Source organism: Lonchura striata, chromosome 8 (assembly GCF_046129695.1).
Source record: "Lonchura striata isolate bLonStr1 chromosome 8, bLonStr1.mat, whole genome shotgun sequence".
Classification (NCBI taxonomy): Eukaryota; Metazoa; Chordata; class Aves; order Passeriformes; family Estrildidae; genus Lonchura; species Lonchura striata.
In genome coordinates this window covers 11,229,219-11,243,006 of record NC_134610.1, presented here as the reverse complement: position 1 = coordinate 11,243,006, position 13,788 = coordinate 11,229,219, and the positions used below count along the sequence as shown (strand labels likewise).

General features: G+C 41.1%; 1 protein-coding gene across 5 annotated transcripts in view; it reads right to left on the bottom strand.

The window, feature by feature from the left end:
* The window catches only part of SEMA5B (semaphorin 5B), a 269,841-nt gene that overhangs the window by 46,983 nt on the left and 209,070 nt on the right, over positions 1-13,788 (bottom strand). For all 5 annotated transcript variants that reach the window (XM_021526077.2, XM_021526078.2, XM_021526080.2 and 2 more), the window contains 2 exons: positions 13,359-13,566; positions 11,069-11,276 (listed from right to left, as the gene is read on the bottom strand). In XM_021526077.2, coding sequence (XP_021381752.1) covers positions 11,069-11,276; positions 13,359-13,566 — 416 coding nt within the window. The remainder of the gene's footprint in view (positions 1-11,068; positions 11,277-13,358; positions 13,567-13,788) is intronic.

Here is a 13,788-nt window from a genome sequence, read left to right as displayed (position 1 = left end):
ATAAATTGAAATGTTTACATGTAAATACCATTTTGTATTATGATACTGCTGAAAAATCTCACAGAGGCCACAGGGCCTGCAGTCTTGCAGGGCAGCATGTAAATACTGTGAAATAAGATACGAAGGAGTTTACATACAACAACGCAATTCTGATGCTTCAAAGGCAATGGGACTTCTGCCACTGGCAGAAGTTGCCCAGGTTTTGTACTGTACATAAAGGGAACATTTCACTTCAGTCTCCTCAGTAGCAGGCTGGGAATGCCTCAAGGAACTAATGAGACACTGTTCTGTCGTCTCCCACCACAATTCCCAGGGGCAGAGGGAATATCCCAGGGATAATTCCCATTATCTCAGAAGACTACCTGAGCATAGCAGGTTAACACTGACTCTCTTACTGCTGATGACTTAATGAAATCCTACAAAGTGGGATGCTTGTGAAAGTCAGATGATGATGATGATGATGATGATGATGATGATGATGATGATGACACTACATGGCCCATGCCCTGTTTCCCTCTGGCCATCTAGTAACCTCACATTCAGTGAGGCCTTGGAACCTCCTGACAGATGTCTAAGAGGTTGGATTTATTTTGATAGGGCATTACTATCAATAGTAATTAATTTTAATTCACTGCCTCACAATAAAGCGTTGTGTGAGGCATAAAGACATACACTGAAAAGTTCAATTGAAAAACAATTCCATTTGTGTCTCCTATTCAAGGTGTTTTTTTTCTCCAGTTCCTCATTCTCACTTACTAAGGTCATTTGCATGAAAATAAGATCTTGCTCATAAGAGCTCACCTGCTGCCTGCTGTTTGGGAGCTGTAAGGCTCCCTGTTGTTGGCTGTTGCAATTATTCTACAGCAGGGATGACAAAAAGGATTAGGACTCTGCAAGAGGGACACTATCCACAGCCCATTAAAGTCAATGGAAACTCTTACCTATGACTCAAAAGAGTTTTTATATGGTCTTTGACACTCTGTGTGCTGAGCCTTCACTAATGGTATGTGCTGTAAAAAGGCTTCTGCTTCCAGTATGCTGATGCTGCCCAAGATCCCTTTTTTTTGGTAATGTTCTGAATGACATCTTCTTTCAGAATCTTCATTAAAGCTTAACCATCTGTATTTTAAAAGTTTTTCATTCCTAATTTAATGGGGAAATTTGCTCTGGGTCTCGACAACCTCATCTTTTGGTCATTTTTCTCTGAAAGTTAAAACTTTAGACTGAAAATGAGTCATCAAATCAATGGAACCAGATCCAAGAAGTTAGGCTTTGACAGACCAAAGGAAAGACAGAATTACTATAGCCTCTTTCCATTCTTACTACCAGACAGAACACACATAAAAATGCCATTTTGCACCAAGAGCCACAAAACTAATTTGAAATATTTACAACTAAGAACTCTGCTCCTTTCATCTGCTAGGTTGTGCTTACTCTCTCAGTTTTCATTTCCGCTCTTTCATTTAACTTTTTATCACTCCTTTTTTTTTATGACTAATAGCAAATAGGAATGGAACGGCAGGACATGATGATGTGCAGAGACAGGGCTCTAGAGCCAAAGGCTGAGAAGTTCCTTCCCAAACTGTGTTTGCTCACAGAACCTCACTGCATCAGGAGACAGTTCTGTGTTTTCAGTCACGAGCTTGGAACCTGCAGTGAAGGTCCCATTTGTCAGGGAGACACAAGAACTGTCCCTGTACCTGGTTCTTTAGACCCCATGGACATCACCAATCAGTCCATCAGAGGCACATCCACTGGTGCAGTGCAAACATCTATAACTCTGATCTTGCAAGGCACTGAGCAAGCTTCATCCATGCTCAGCATCTCAGGAGCATGGGCAGCACAGGAGTGCTCCTCACTCTTTTGGGGATAAGATCTCTGAATTCCAATTCCACACTGGTTTGTTTCACTCTTAGAATGGTTACCTGTGAGGGAACAGCCCTTTGCAAGCAATAAAGAGTTTTTAGCTGAGTTAGTTGTAAGCATGAGGCTGTGTTTGGCAGACAGGCATTTCTTGACAAGGTTAGCTTACTGTCCATTGCTAGCAACCTGCAGAAGGGATGAACTAAACAAAAAACCATATTAACTTCCAGCCAACTGAATCATAATTACTGACAACCTCAATAGCCTGTGCAAGGAAGAGTGGACTTCTGTCTTCCCTAAAGCCAGATGGCATGAAATGAGAAAAATGAGAATCAAAAGGATGATTGTGGTTTAAGAAAATAAGATTATAAAGGGAAAAAAAGCACCAGACATTCTAACAAATACCTCTAATTTTGTACCTTTAAAAATTCAAACTGCAGAAATGAGTTAGTGATCTGTACAAATTCATTATCTTTCCCCATGAGAAGAGAAGCCAAGTGGAACTGAGCTGCTTCAGTCAGATGCTGGTCAAGTAGCAGCTTCATTTCTCAGTTGGTGAATATAACATATTCCATGCCAGATGTTACTGCCCTTTCCTCAAGACCAGTAGCCACATACTACATAAGGAATTCACAGGGCTATTTGTGGAGCAGGGCTCTGCTTGGGAAGAGCATACTGCAGCTCACAGGTAGCACCACTGTGAGCGGTGCAGTTGATGTTAATCTGGACAGGCAGGGTTTGGTATTTTGGCATGTGATACTGGATGCAGAGGCAGAGAAGCTGAAATGTGTATGTGTCATTTATCACCCACACATGCTTAGCATCAGTGATTGCTGCTTTGCACATGATTTGTTTTGAATGCATAAATAAAAGCCACAGTGTAAAGCAACCTCCAAAACTGAAGTCCATTTATGAGCCAAACACATTACTTATTAAAAAAGAGCAGTGAATAGACAGGATTTTCAGGCAGTTTTATCTCGTTTTCTTTTCCACATCAGGGAAACTCTTGCTAGAGTTCACCTTCTGGCCTACCATTTTCAATATCACTTTAATCGATTGAGGTTTATAGATTATGGCCTCGCACAAGCTACACAACTATTCAATTTCTTACTTTCTGACATCCCATTCCATCATCTTCTAGCAACAGTGACTTCTTTATTGGATAGCAATTTATTTATATTTTTAAAGCTGTGAAATACAACAACATTCCATTTATTCAAACATGAAGATTAATGCCATCTCTGATTAAATCTGGATTTATGTTTACATTAGTAAAGCAGATTAGTAAAAAAAAGGAGTGTTCCTTCATGAACACTTTTAGAAACTCTTGTCACTGTGCCAAACAAAACTGACCTCTAATAAAAACAAAAGTACAGAGGGTCTCTGACTACCAGTGACAGGATCATTCATCCACAAGAAAACTCAGATACTATTGAAGTCCTAATGAAAGGAATAGCCAGAAGGAATTCCTGAATGCAGGGCATGTTTGTCTGGGTTGCAAAGCAGCACCGTTTCCAAGCCTCGGCAGGCTTTTGAGCCTTAAGAAAACATGCTCCCCAGGGCTGCCATATGGGAAGAGGCAGAGGGGACCAGGCATCCTTTTGGAAAGGCAGCTTGGGCAAATCAGTGCACTCAAGTGTTACTCCCTGTCCCTGCCCTGTGTCAGTCACTGTCTGGAGGCAGCTGTCACATTAAGATATGCTCTGCTCCTGTGCTCCTGCTCTGTGGCTGTAGATCTGAGACCTCTGTGTGCAAATTGCTGTAGTTTGGTGGTGTGGGTGGAGACAGGCAAAGGGTGGCTTTAGGCAAGAGCAAATCCACTACATGAGACGCAGACAGGTGCTTTATGTAGCCTCTGCAAAACGCTGATGATTTAAGAACACAAGTTAAACTAAAATGGGAACTTAGGATGGGAAAGAAAATTGCAAAGGCAGAAAACTTAGAAAGCAGTGTGATAAAGAAACCTGAAAATAGCTTACAGTTGTCACCTAGGCTGCACAAAGTAATCCATATTGAAGCAGATCCTTTGTGAAAGTTAGATTTTGTTAAGATCTGGGTAATTATTTTCTGCTCAACAAGATGCAGATTAAACTGAATAGAGCCTTTGTAGATTGATGTATCTTGGAAAAGTCAAATAAATATTAGATCATCCATTACAGCCTGAGGATCAAATACATCTGCCTTCTAATGCAGGGATATTTTAACACTGTATAAGGGGCAAAATGGTCCTACTACATATTCTCCAGTGCTTCTTCCCATGTAATTATAATAACACCATCAAACAATGTTCATTCCTCTTTTTAACAAGAGAACATCACTTAACTAAATGGATATACTTGAAATCCAGCTTTACCTCTTAAGGACTGGAGTGTTCCAATAGTTCTACAACACTTAATATCTTGATAGAAGATACCAGACTGTACAATATTACATTTTCTATAACCCATACATATTTTACGCATTTATATGTACTTCAATTTTAAACTAGAACCAGCAAAACTAAATTTGCTCTGACTCCAGATACTTCCTCTTCCCCAAACAGGTAAGACAGCACATCTCCTGATAAAAAGTTAATGATGCATCTGTAGCAATACATTAATTCAGTATTAATATTGGACACATTTATGTTTTATCCTGCAAATTCTGCCTGAAGCTTGAGACAAGAAGAAAACCAGCCACAGCAGCAGTAAGACTGCAGACCCTTTCATCAGGAACCACGTTACTGAATGTGACCATTGCCTAGAATACAAATCTTATGACATAATAGTAGCAAATGGCAAGAATTGACAGATGCAATGGATATCTGCCCTGGGGCTTGCTGGTAGCTTTAGTTATTAATCTTGTTTGTATAACAATAGCATTGATGTCATCCTAACATAACATATTCCAAGAAAACAACACGCTTTCCTGTCAGTTGCCGCTGTGTTGAAAGTAATTTCACACAACCCACCTAGCAGGCATCAGATGGTAATGACTTTTAGACAGCATTGATCTGAGCTGGCCTACAGCCACCCTCCTAGAGGTATAAGGATCCATACACTAAACTGTTCCTAAGCCCTGTTGGCAGGATGCTTTAAAAATAAGGAGCAAATAAAAGCTCTGGCATGCTCAACCTGTGTCCTCCCTCCTGGCAAACCCAAAACGAATTGGCAACCTAGTCATGATAGGAAGGAGACAAAAGGAAGTGAGTCCTGAAATCAGCTGATTTTGTTTGGCTTCTTCTGAAGTGACTTTTGTCTGTTTCAGCAATTGTATTACTCTGGACTCCAGCTACTGCTAAATTCCCCTTCTGTTCACTCAGGGTCATTTCCAGACTTCAGAACTAAAAGTGGGAGCCTGAAAGTGTACAGGCTGCTTAAAATTAATATAATACATGTCACTGGTTTGGGCATTTAGTAGAAATGAGAAAAAATGTAATAATTCCTGTGGTTGGGAGCAGAGTCCTTTCATATTTTGTATCCTCTCTCTTTTTCAGGAACATACACACCAGAAATCTCAGCACAGGCTTATTCCTCAAATTCAGCCTCTTGCTGCTTTTCCTGCTGCCCCTGCACTGCATTTCTCTCCTCACTGTTATTTGTGATTCCTTCATACTCAAATGCCATCTACAACGTATGCTATTTTCTTTCTTCCATGTCATTAAAGATAATGTCAAATAAGATGAAACTGAAAACCAATCTCTCTGGCATCTTACAGGAAACATGCTCCAGCTTAGCCTTGGCTGCTTTTTATTTCCAATTTCAGACACGTCTCTTTCCCAGACCATTCAAGTGAAGCTCTTTGACTGCTGTTCTGAAAGCCACGTTCCTTAGACCTCACCATCCCTTCAAACCTTAGAGGTCCATATCCTGCAAATGGTATGGATGCGCTTAACTTTACATATATAAACAGCTACATTAAAGAAAATGGGAGTAATTGCCTGCTACAGCAGATGCAAATGTGTTGTCAGGATAGAGAAAATGGTATAATTTTGTACTTCTATTTAAAGAACACAGATCCATTTCATCTACAAACTTCATTCTTTCCAAGAGCTTTAGTGATCATGGTTCTGTTTGATGTCTTCATTCTCTGTCAGTGGGAGTCTCGCTATTTTCTTAAATGCAACCAGAATGTCAAACCAGATGTTTAGTGATTTATTCCGATGTATTATTGGATACTGTGGATGACAAAACATTGGGCTGAGCACTCTCCTTTCTGCCTATGAAGTCTTCCAAAGCTTTTCAGCATTATTGGTGATACAATAATTAGCTAATTCCCTTAATTGTGGAGAGGCCATATCAGCCAGAACAGATGGAAATTAATGATTAAGCTTTATCACATTTTTGTAGTCTGTTACCTTTCCTTTTGCCTCTATTTTTAAATGGATATTCAATGTGCTGAATATTTTTTTAAACTCTTAGGCAGAAGATCTTCAAAACAAAATCTGGGCCAGATTTTCAACAGCCTTAGCTAAGAAAAAGGTGTTGGATTTTCAAGATCTTTGATGAACAATCTGGCCATTAGTGTTGCCTCAGCGATCTGCTGAATGCTGGGCTCCACTGAGCAAGTGTCCCTGTTGTTCCCTCCCCTACCTTTTAAAACATTTTTCTTTTTATCCAACAATAGTTCATTGTTTGTCCTTCAAGGAACTATCATCATTCTGATGAAGAAGTAAGAGGATTTCCAGCCTGTATTCAATTAAATCCTTCCCCCGAACTGGAAAATTTTTATGCCTCTTCCCAGACTATGTTATTTCTCCAAACAAATTCCCCAATAGCTTTAGTCCTGAAATATGGTAATGCTGTAATTCAGGTTTTAGAATCCTATATTCAAGTGCTTCACTCCTTTGTTACAGAGGATTTTACATCATATAAGGTTAAAAAAAAAAAGAAGAACATTACATAAACTCCAAAGCAATCCTCCACATGGTATCTCAAACACCTCATAGGTGGACGTGATACACTGATCGTGCTTGGAGCTACAGTTCCACTTTGGGGAGAGACAAAGTGAGCAGAAAACTCTCTGCTTCTTCAGTGTAGCTGCTGACCCTTTTCTTCCAAAAACTCCCTGGAGCCATTTCAGGAGTTACTCACCTATATGTACTTAGTTTGTCTGATCACTGGCCCAGAGCTATTTAGAGGTGAGCTGTGCTTCTCTCACAGATATCAAGTCAGCAAATAAGAGTCCTTGTCAGCTGAGTCATTTCTGCCAGCTTTGCATTAAGTACCATGGCTGGAGGGGATGTGCAGAAGAATTTAGGCCAAGCAAGAAGGCAAAACCTCACCATGACTCAAGAGCAAATTCTGGCAATCAGGTCAAAAAGCAGGCAAGGGTTCAGGTAAGAGCATGTCATAGCTGCATGCAAGAGGACCTGGCTCTGGAAGCAGGAGGATCCACACTGGCATGAAGGTAACCTGAGGTGGCACTGACACAACCTGGGAGGTGCCCACAGCACGGCAGGGACAGCACAGGCAAGCCAAACTACCCCCAGAACCATGCTGTACATGCAAAACTGCAACTTGCATCATGTTAACTGCAAGTTTTATGCAGAAAAAAACTATGGAAGGAGAAAGAAGAAGGGATGAATATCAAAATTAAGTGCATTAAAAGAAACTGCTCGGGACAGGGATTGGAGAAGGGGTGGGTATTCAAGAGACTGTCTCGTCTTATTTCCAAACATTTTATTTTCCTCATTTAAATGTGCAATCAAAATCCTTGGCCCACCTCAGGGTTTCTGTGTGCTCAGAAGCCCATGGTTCTGATGCTGCAAAGAGTCAACAGGAAGAGATCATAAACTATTCCTTGTTACAACCAGCTTCATTTTCCTATCTGTCTGATTGCAATTCTAAAAATGAGTAACTGCACCCCAGCCTTTGAAAAAAATTACTAAATTGCACCTTATAGATACATCCTACTTGAAAATAATGCTGCAGATCTGAGGTTCTCAGCTCTCTGAAATTCAGATTCAGGATTTTGTTCAGGCACATTCTAAAGACACAGTGGTGTCAGTGATAAGGCTGCAGTACTGGTTCTTCAAATATTCCTCACCAAAGCTTGGGGGCAACTTGAAGTAAAAAAATCAAAGCTCATTTGAAAATTGAAGGGAAGTTACAAAGATTTCAAAGCCATGCAAAATTCAGTAGCAAGCACAGCCAACTATCACCCAGCAAAGCAACTTTCAAAACATTCTGCTTATTCAAAGGGCTTGTAGGTTTTGCTCATGTTGGCATCTTCCTAAGAGTCTCCAGTGAGTGGGGAACGGCAGCACTCAAGAGAGCAGGAAAGACAAACCCCAGGAACACACACGCACAAGGGAAGGTTCCTGGAGCCAAGTCCAGCCTGTAAATTTGGGCAGCTGACATTACAGATGTCTTACCATTGCCCCGTTGCTAAGAGTGGCTGTTCTGAAAAGACAGACTGAGACAGGTCAGTGGGCACACACAAAACGCTGTTCAGACACCCACTACATCAAGACATGGGGCTGAGTTACCAGTCACCATTTAAGAGATTAAATTGGTGCCGTGTCAATAAACAAACAGTAAAGGAGATGGCAGAAGTCCTTATCCCTTTCTATCTCTTCCCTTTGCTGCTGGTTTTCCCTCTGCCCCAATTCTGAGCCTTGGTAGCAGGCCCTGGGGTTTTAAAGCAGCAGAGCAGCAAGGATTGCTGGTCAGGATCAATGCTAGGGTCAGTTTTCTCTCGATATGATTGCCTGTTCTAGGGAGGAGGAGGAGGAAGGCAGGTTGAAGGTAACAGCTCTTTATCAGCAATCATAAACCGGCATCAGCCCCCAGGATCTAAAAGGCTGAAAAGTTTCCTGATAACAGAAGGCAGAGCCTACAACAAACAATGTGGTATTCCTGCCTGGGAGGCACAAATTCTCTCCATCACTTCCAAGCTTCCCCAGCCATCCCACCGAAACAATTACATTATAAAAGCTGATGAAACCAGAGCTTTTCAAGGAGGCCAGTCACAGCACAACAAAAAAGTAAGCAGGGAGTGTTGTAGGGGCGGGAGCCCTCCTTCCCATAGTGGCTGAATATTGGCATGTATTAAATATAGACACAACAATAAGCAATAAATCACAGCCCAGGAGAAGTGCCAGGTGGAATGCACTGGAGGAAATTAAAATATCCTTTTTGATACTGTTCAGGATTGAAAGAAATACAAAGGAGGTCAAATTGACTTATCACCTACAGAGCCAGGATGCTAAGGGGAGGAAGGTTTCCAACACCTGCAGCTGAAAAAATTGCAGTTGAAAATTTCCAGACAAAAAGAAAACCCAAAAAACCAAAAACTAAAAAAACAACAAAAACCCAAAACCAAAAACAAACCAAAAAAGCAAACTCTTAGCAAAAAATGCAATAAAAATATCATAAACATTTTCTCAAACAAATAAAAAACAATGGAAATTCTTGGCTTTCCAACATTTTCTTATTATTTTCTTCCCTTTTCCAAATGCACAATCCTTCCACAAGACTCACCGACAGGGCAAAGGATGATTTGCAATGTACACAAGAACACTAAATGGTCAGCACCCCAATTCAGCAAATTCTGGCCTCCCACATCACACCCCACCATGCCATCAGAAGACCCTATCTAATGTACCTTGCTATTGCCCAGTGGCTGGGTTTTGCTGATTTCTATCATGAAACTATTCAATGGAGGCAAAATCTGAGTCTCCCAACCCTGAAGAACTGAGCTGTTTTCTTGTTTCACTCCAAATTGCCTCCAGGAAGTTTGTTTTAGGGAAAAGACCCAGCGCTGGTACACAAACTTTGCAGTGATTTCAGCCAGGACTCAGTGCCATATACTGCATAAAACTGAGGCTGCATTTGGTCAGTAGCAGGCAAGGGAACCTCTGTGAGGACTGGTTTTTGTTTTGCTGGGATAAACTTATACAAGGCTGCTCTGCAGCCTCCAGGATCTAAATATGGTGGTCCTGTGAGATAACCCACCTGTCTGCTCTCCAGTCACTTCTTTTTTCTTGCTTGCCCCATTTTAAGGCAATTCAGCAAACCTCCAACATTTCAATTTTAATGGAAGTGTCATACAAAGTACTTGGGCAGGCTGAAAATAGGACAGCATCTATAAATTACTGGAAAGCTGAACTCAAGATTAGGAAAGGAAAGGAAGGACTCATTTCTCTTGAAACTGGATCATATATATGTATACACTCATAAATATTCTCAGACTGAGACTACAGGGCAGCCTGAAAAGGACAGCTGTTATGTTCTACCTTTTAAAATCTCTGCTTTTAAGGGTTGAGGACAGGATGGCATTTTCCAGCTGTGGTTTTCTCTTACTAAACACTTTTATGCCTGTCTGTTTTAGACATACGTGGACTTAGACAAGCTGATAGATAAACTCTACTTGTTGAAAATAAAGTTATGGTGACATTTTCTATATCAGTTTTTTTGGCAGGAGAACAGGGACATCTTGCAGTAGGCCATGGAAGAGGGAATCTGTTTAAATGTTGCTAACAAAATCCTTCTTCTTGTCTAGCACAGAGGACATCAGTTTCACACAAAACTCACAGAGGGAAGCAAGGCAAAAGCATGAGAGGAGAAGGAAAAGTATTCTCAAGAGATGGAAACAAATGCCCACAGCACCCAGTGAGATTATTTGAGCATCTGTCTCAAACAATTGCTATAACACTTTCACCTGCTTAAATGGAGAGGCACCATTTGGATGCAAAAACCTTCTACAGTCCTGTGTAGAAGACCGCTCTAGAGCCAAGGCAGATAATTAGAAAAAGTCATTTTTCTGACTCCCTTTATAAAGTACAATCAAGGTACAGGATCTATCCAGGTGTAAGAGGTGTCACACATAGCTGAGATGAACTATTGATTTCCAAAAGCAATAACAAGTCACCACAGAGCCCATTCCTGCCTAATCCTATGTTTGAGAGGTGATCACTCCAATAATCAAAAAAAGCTGGCTGCAACCCAAATTCAAAAACCCTCAGCCATACTGCCAACAAGAACCACCAGGAAAACACATTGACTTAATAAAAGCAACACTATAATATGATGTTTTTTAAAAAAGCAAAAACAGAAGTAAATATTGTAAACCCTTACTTGGTAAAGATATGATTAATTTCTGAAGAGGACTGATTAACATTTACAAAAACAAAAATTTGCTTATCCTCATTGCTCCTGTTACGTATGTATCTGTCAGGAGATGCACTTCAGCAGGGATAAATCAGAGCTGCAAATTTACTTACCCTTCTGTTCTGTACATGGAGCATCTCTCCAAAGGAATTTTTAGCACTCCATTATTTAGACCCACAAAGAGTGACCTGTTGCTGTGTAGGATTTGGAGACTCTTGATTGCTTCCTGTTGTCCATCAGGGAGGATCTGCATTTCCTCTAAATAGCAACTCCTCAGACTCTTGTTGGTGGTAGAAAGGGCCTTCAAAATGGTGCCATACTCTAATGGAACAAGAAACAAGGCACAAGTAAATCTTGGAGGCAGTGACTTAATTTCATACCTGTCTAAAGAGGGAAATATTAATGTCATCTTTACAGAGCTGGTTTAACCTAGTTCTGGGTCACCTGCTGCCCATGGTAGAGAGGTTCAGCTACAATCCTCAGCAGAAACCACCTGAGAATGCACTAAATGGGAATTCAGAAGGATGTGAACCACCTGGACAGTCAGTACCTGGCAGTATTTCCCAGTTGGAGCACTGAGGCAGAGGAGTCTGATCCTGTTACCAGTGAGCTACAGAGCAAGGTGACCCAGGATGGCAAGAATCATTTCTGGTGCCATGAGTCTGTATTTCTATTGGTTTATGGAGCAGATTGCTGTGATTTGATGTCATGACAAATGACAACAGATGCAGCAGCCCTGCTGGAAATCTCTGGGGCCTCCATAATGACTGCATGGGTCACAGACCTAATTGATCCTCTTCCTGGAAGAAGCCAGCTTGACAAGGGGATGTGATGGCATGAGGAGTGCATACACAGAAACATATATGTTTGTGCTCCCAGTGCTCTTAGCTAAACAATTTAAAGATCTGCTAAGCTGTGGAAGATTAATGCACACCACTTTTCATTGAAACCCCCAAGAGCTCTGTCAGCTGGATGGTTCATGAAACTTAATCTTTCTGTTCCAATAACTTCTGCACTGGTGCCAAAGCTCAGTAATTTATAATGTTGGGGTTGGCCACCATGTGAAGTTTCCCTTTCACTTACATGTGGAACAAGAGTGAAGTCTGGGCTCAGTTAGTCTCAGGACTGAGTTTGTGTTCAGGGCTGCCTCTACTGAAGCATTTCACAGGTTTAAACATTTTCAGCAGATCTTACTCTTCAGCCACCACTAACCAGGGCCATGAAGCAAACATGAGTCAGTAGTTAAAGTTATGGCATTGGACCTTTCTACACTAATGATATGAGGCAGTTTTCTGTAAGGCTTTGTAGCTTGGACTCCTCACTTTAAATATCAAGATATCATATTGACAGAACTATGTTGTATTTCCATTTAAGAACAATCTTCTTATCATAATCAGTGTTCATGAAGTTCTCACACTGGGAGTATTCCTAGAACATATAAATAATAAACCAAGATGATCACTTTTGAAATAAGTGGTGGTAAAAGTTAGATAAATTATGACACAGTCCTGAAGGTCCATTCTCCTAACATGAGAATAAAGCAATGACTCTGCATTCAGATGTGAGATTAAATGAGCACTTATGGAAGCAATCCATCTTATTCTAAAGTCAAAGCTTCTGCTATAGAGGATAACAACATTGTACCCATGAGGCTGGCCATATGCTCTGATTAATCAAACTATTTAATTTAACCTCTATCATTAGTATGACTATGGGCTAAGACAACCATTATACCACTTTGTCCTTCTTCAGCATTTTCACTTATTCGACATACCTGTGCTTTTCAGAAGAGGCAACATGTTCTGCTAATTAGAGGATGGAAGTCAAAACCAAGAGACTAAGTCATACACTTAATTCTACCACTAGCTTGCTATGCTCCAACAAAAAAAGCACTCAGCTTCCCTATCTGCCTCAAACTTCAGTGCATGCCCATTCCCAAAAGCACTGGGAGCCATACACCAGCAGGGCCATGAAAGTGCAAAGAAAGACACAATTAAATCCCTGGGCAAGCCTGGAGGTTATGCATTATTATTGCTTATTCAGAGATGGGTCTGTCATAGCACTGAGAGGCAACTGATATGCATGAAACCACAGAGCATTCCAGCCACCTCTGTTCTTCCTTCACTGCTATTTATTAGCCTGATTTGTTGAAACATGTTTTTATAAGAGGGAGAAAAATGTTATTGTTCTTTTTAAACACAATGGATTTACAGTCTAATCACTTGGGACTCTGCCTCAAGTCCGCCATCCTGCTTTTAATTTACTCAGGCAAACAACTTCCATGTGATTTTGTACCAAAATCATATTGAATGACAACTGTGTAAGGACTTCACAATTGGGCTCCCAGGGCTGCTAGGTCTACAAGCAAGCAGGAGGAACTGTATGAAGCCCTCACGCTCTTACCTGTTCCAATATACATGACATGGTAGAGAGTATCCTTCCCTTGAACAATGTCAACCACCAGTTTGGAAAATCGAATGCTGTCCTGCGTCACATAGGGGTCCACAGTCACCGGCTGCACCACGTCGTTCATCAGGAACAGGCGCTGCGCGTCCTGCAGGACTCTCTCCGTCAGGTTCTCGTTGGGGCTCTTGTCATTCAGTGTCCCACACTAAATATGGAAGATTGAATTTCAGCAAGTGCATTTTCTCCCCAGCCCAGCATGGAAACTCATCTCCCATTGATTTCCTGGGAGGTGGGTCTGTGTGAGGGTCACAGGATCAGGCATGTAGCCTGATCATAGATGCTTAGCCTAGAGTTGGCCTGTAGCCCACTCTATGAAAACTTTTCTCCTAGGTCCACTAACCAGCAATGTGGAGTTTCATTCCATTGT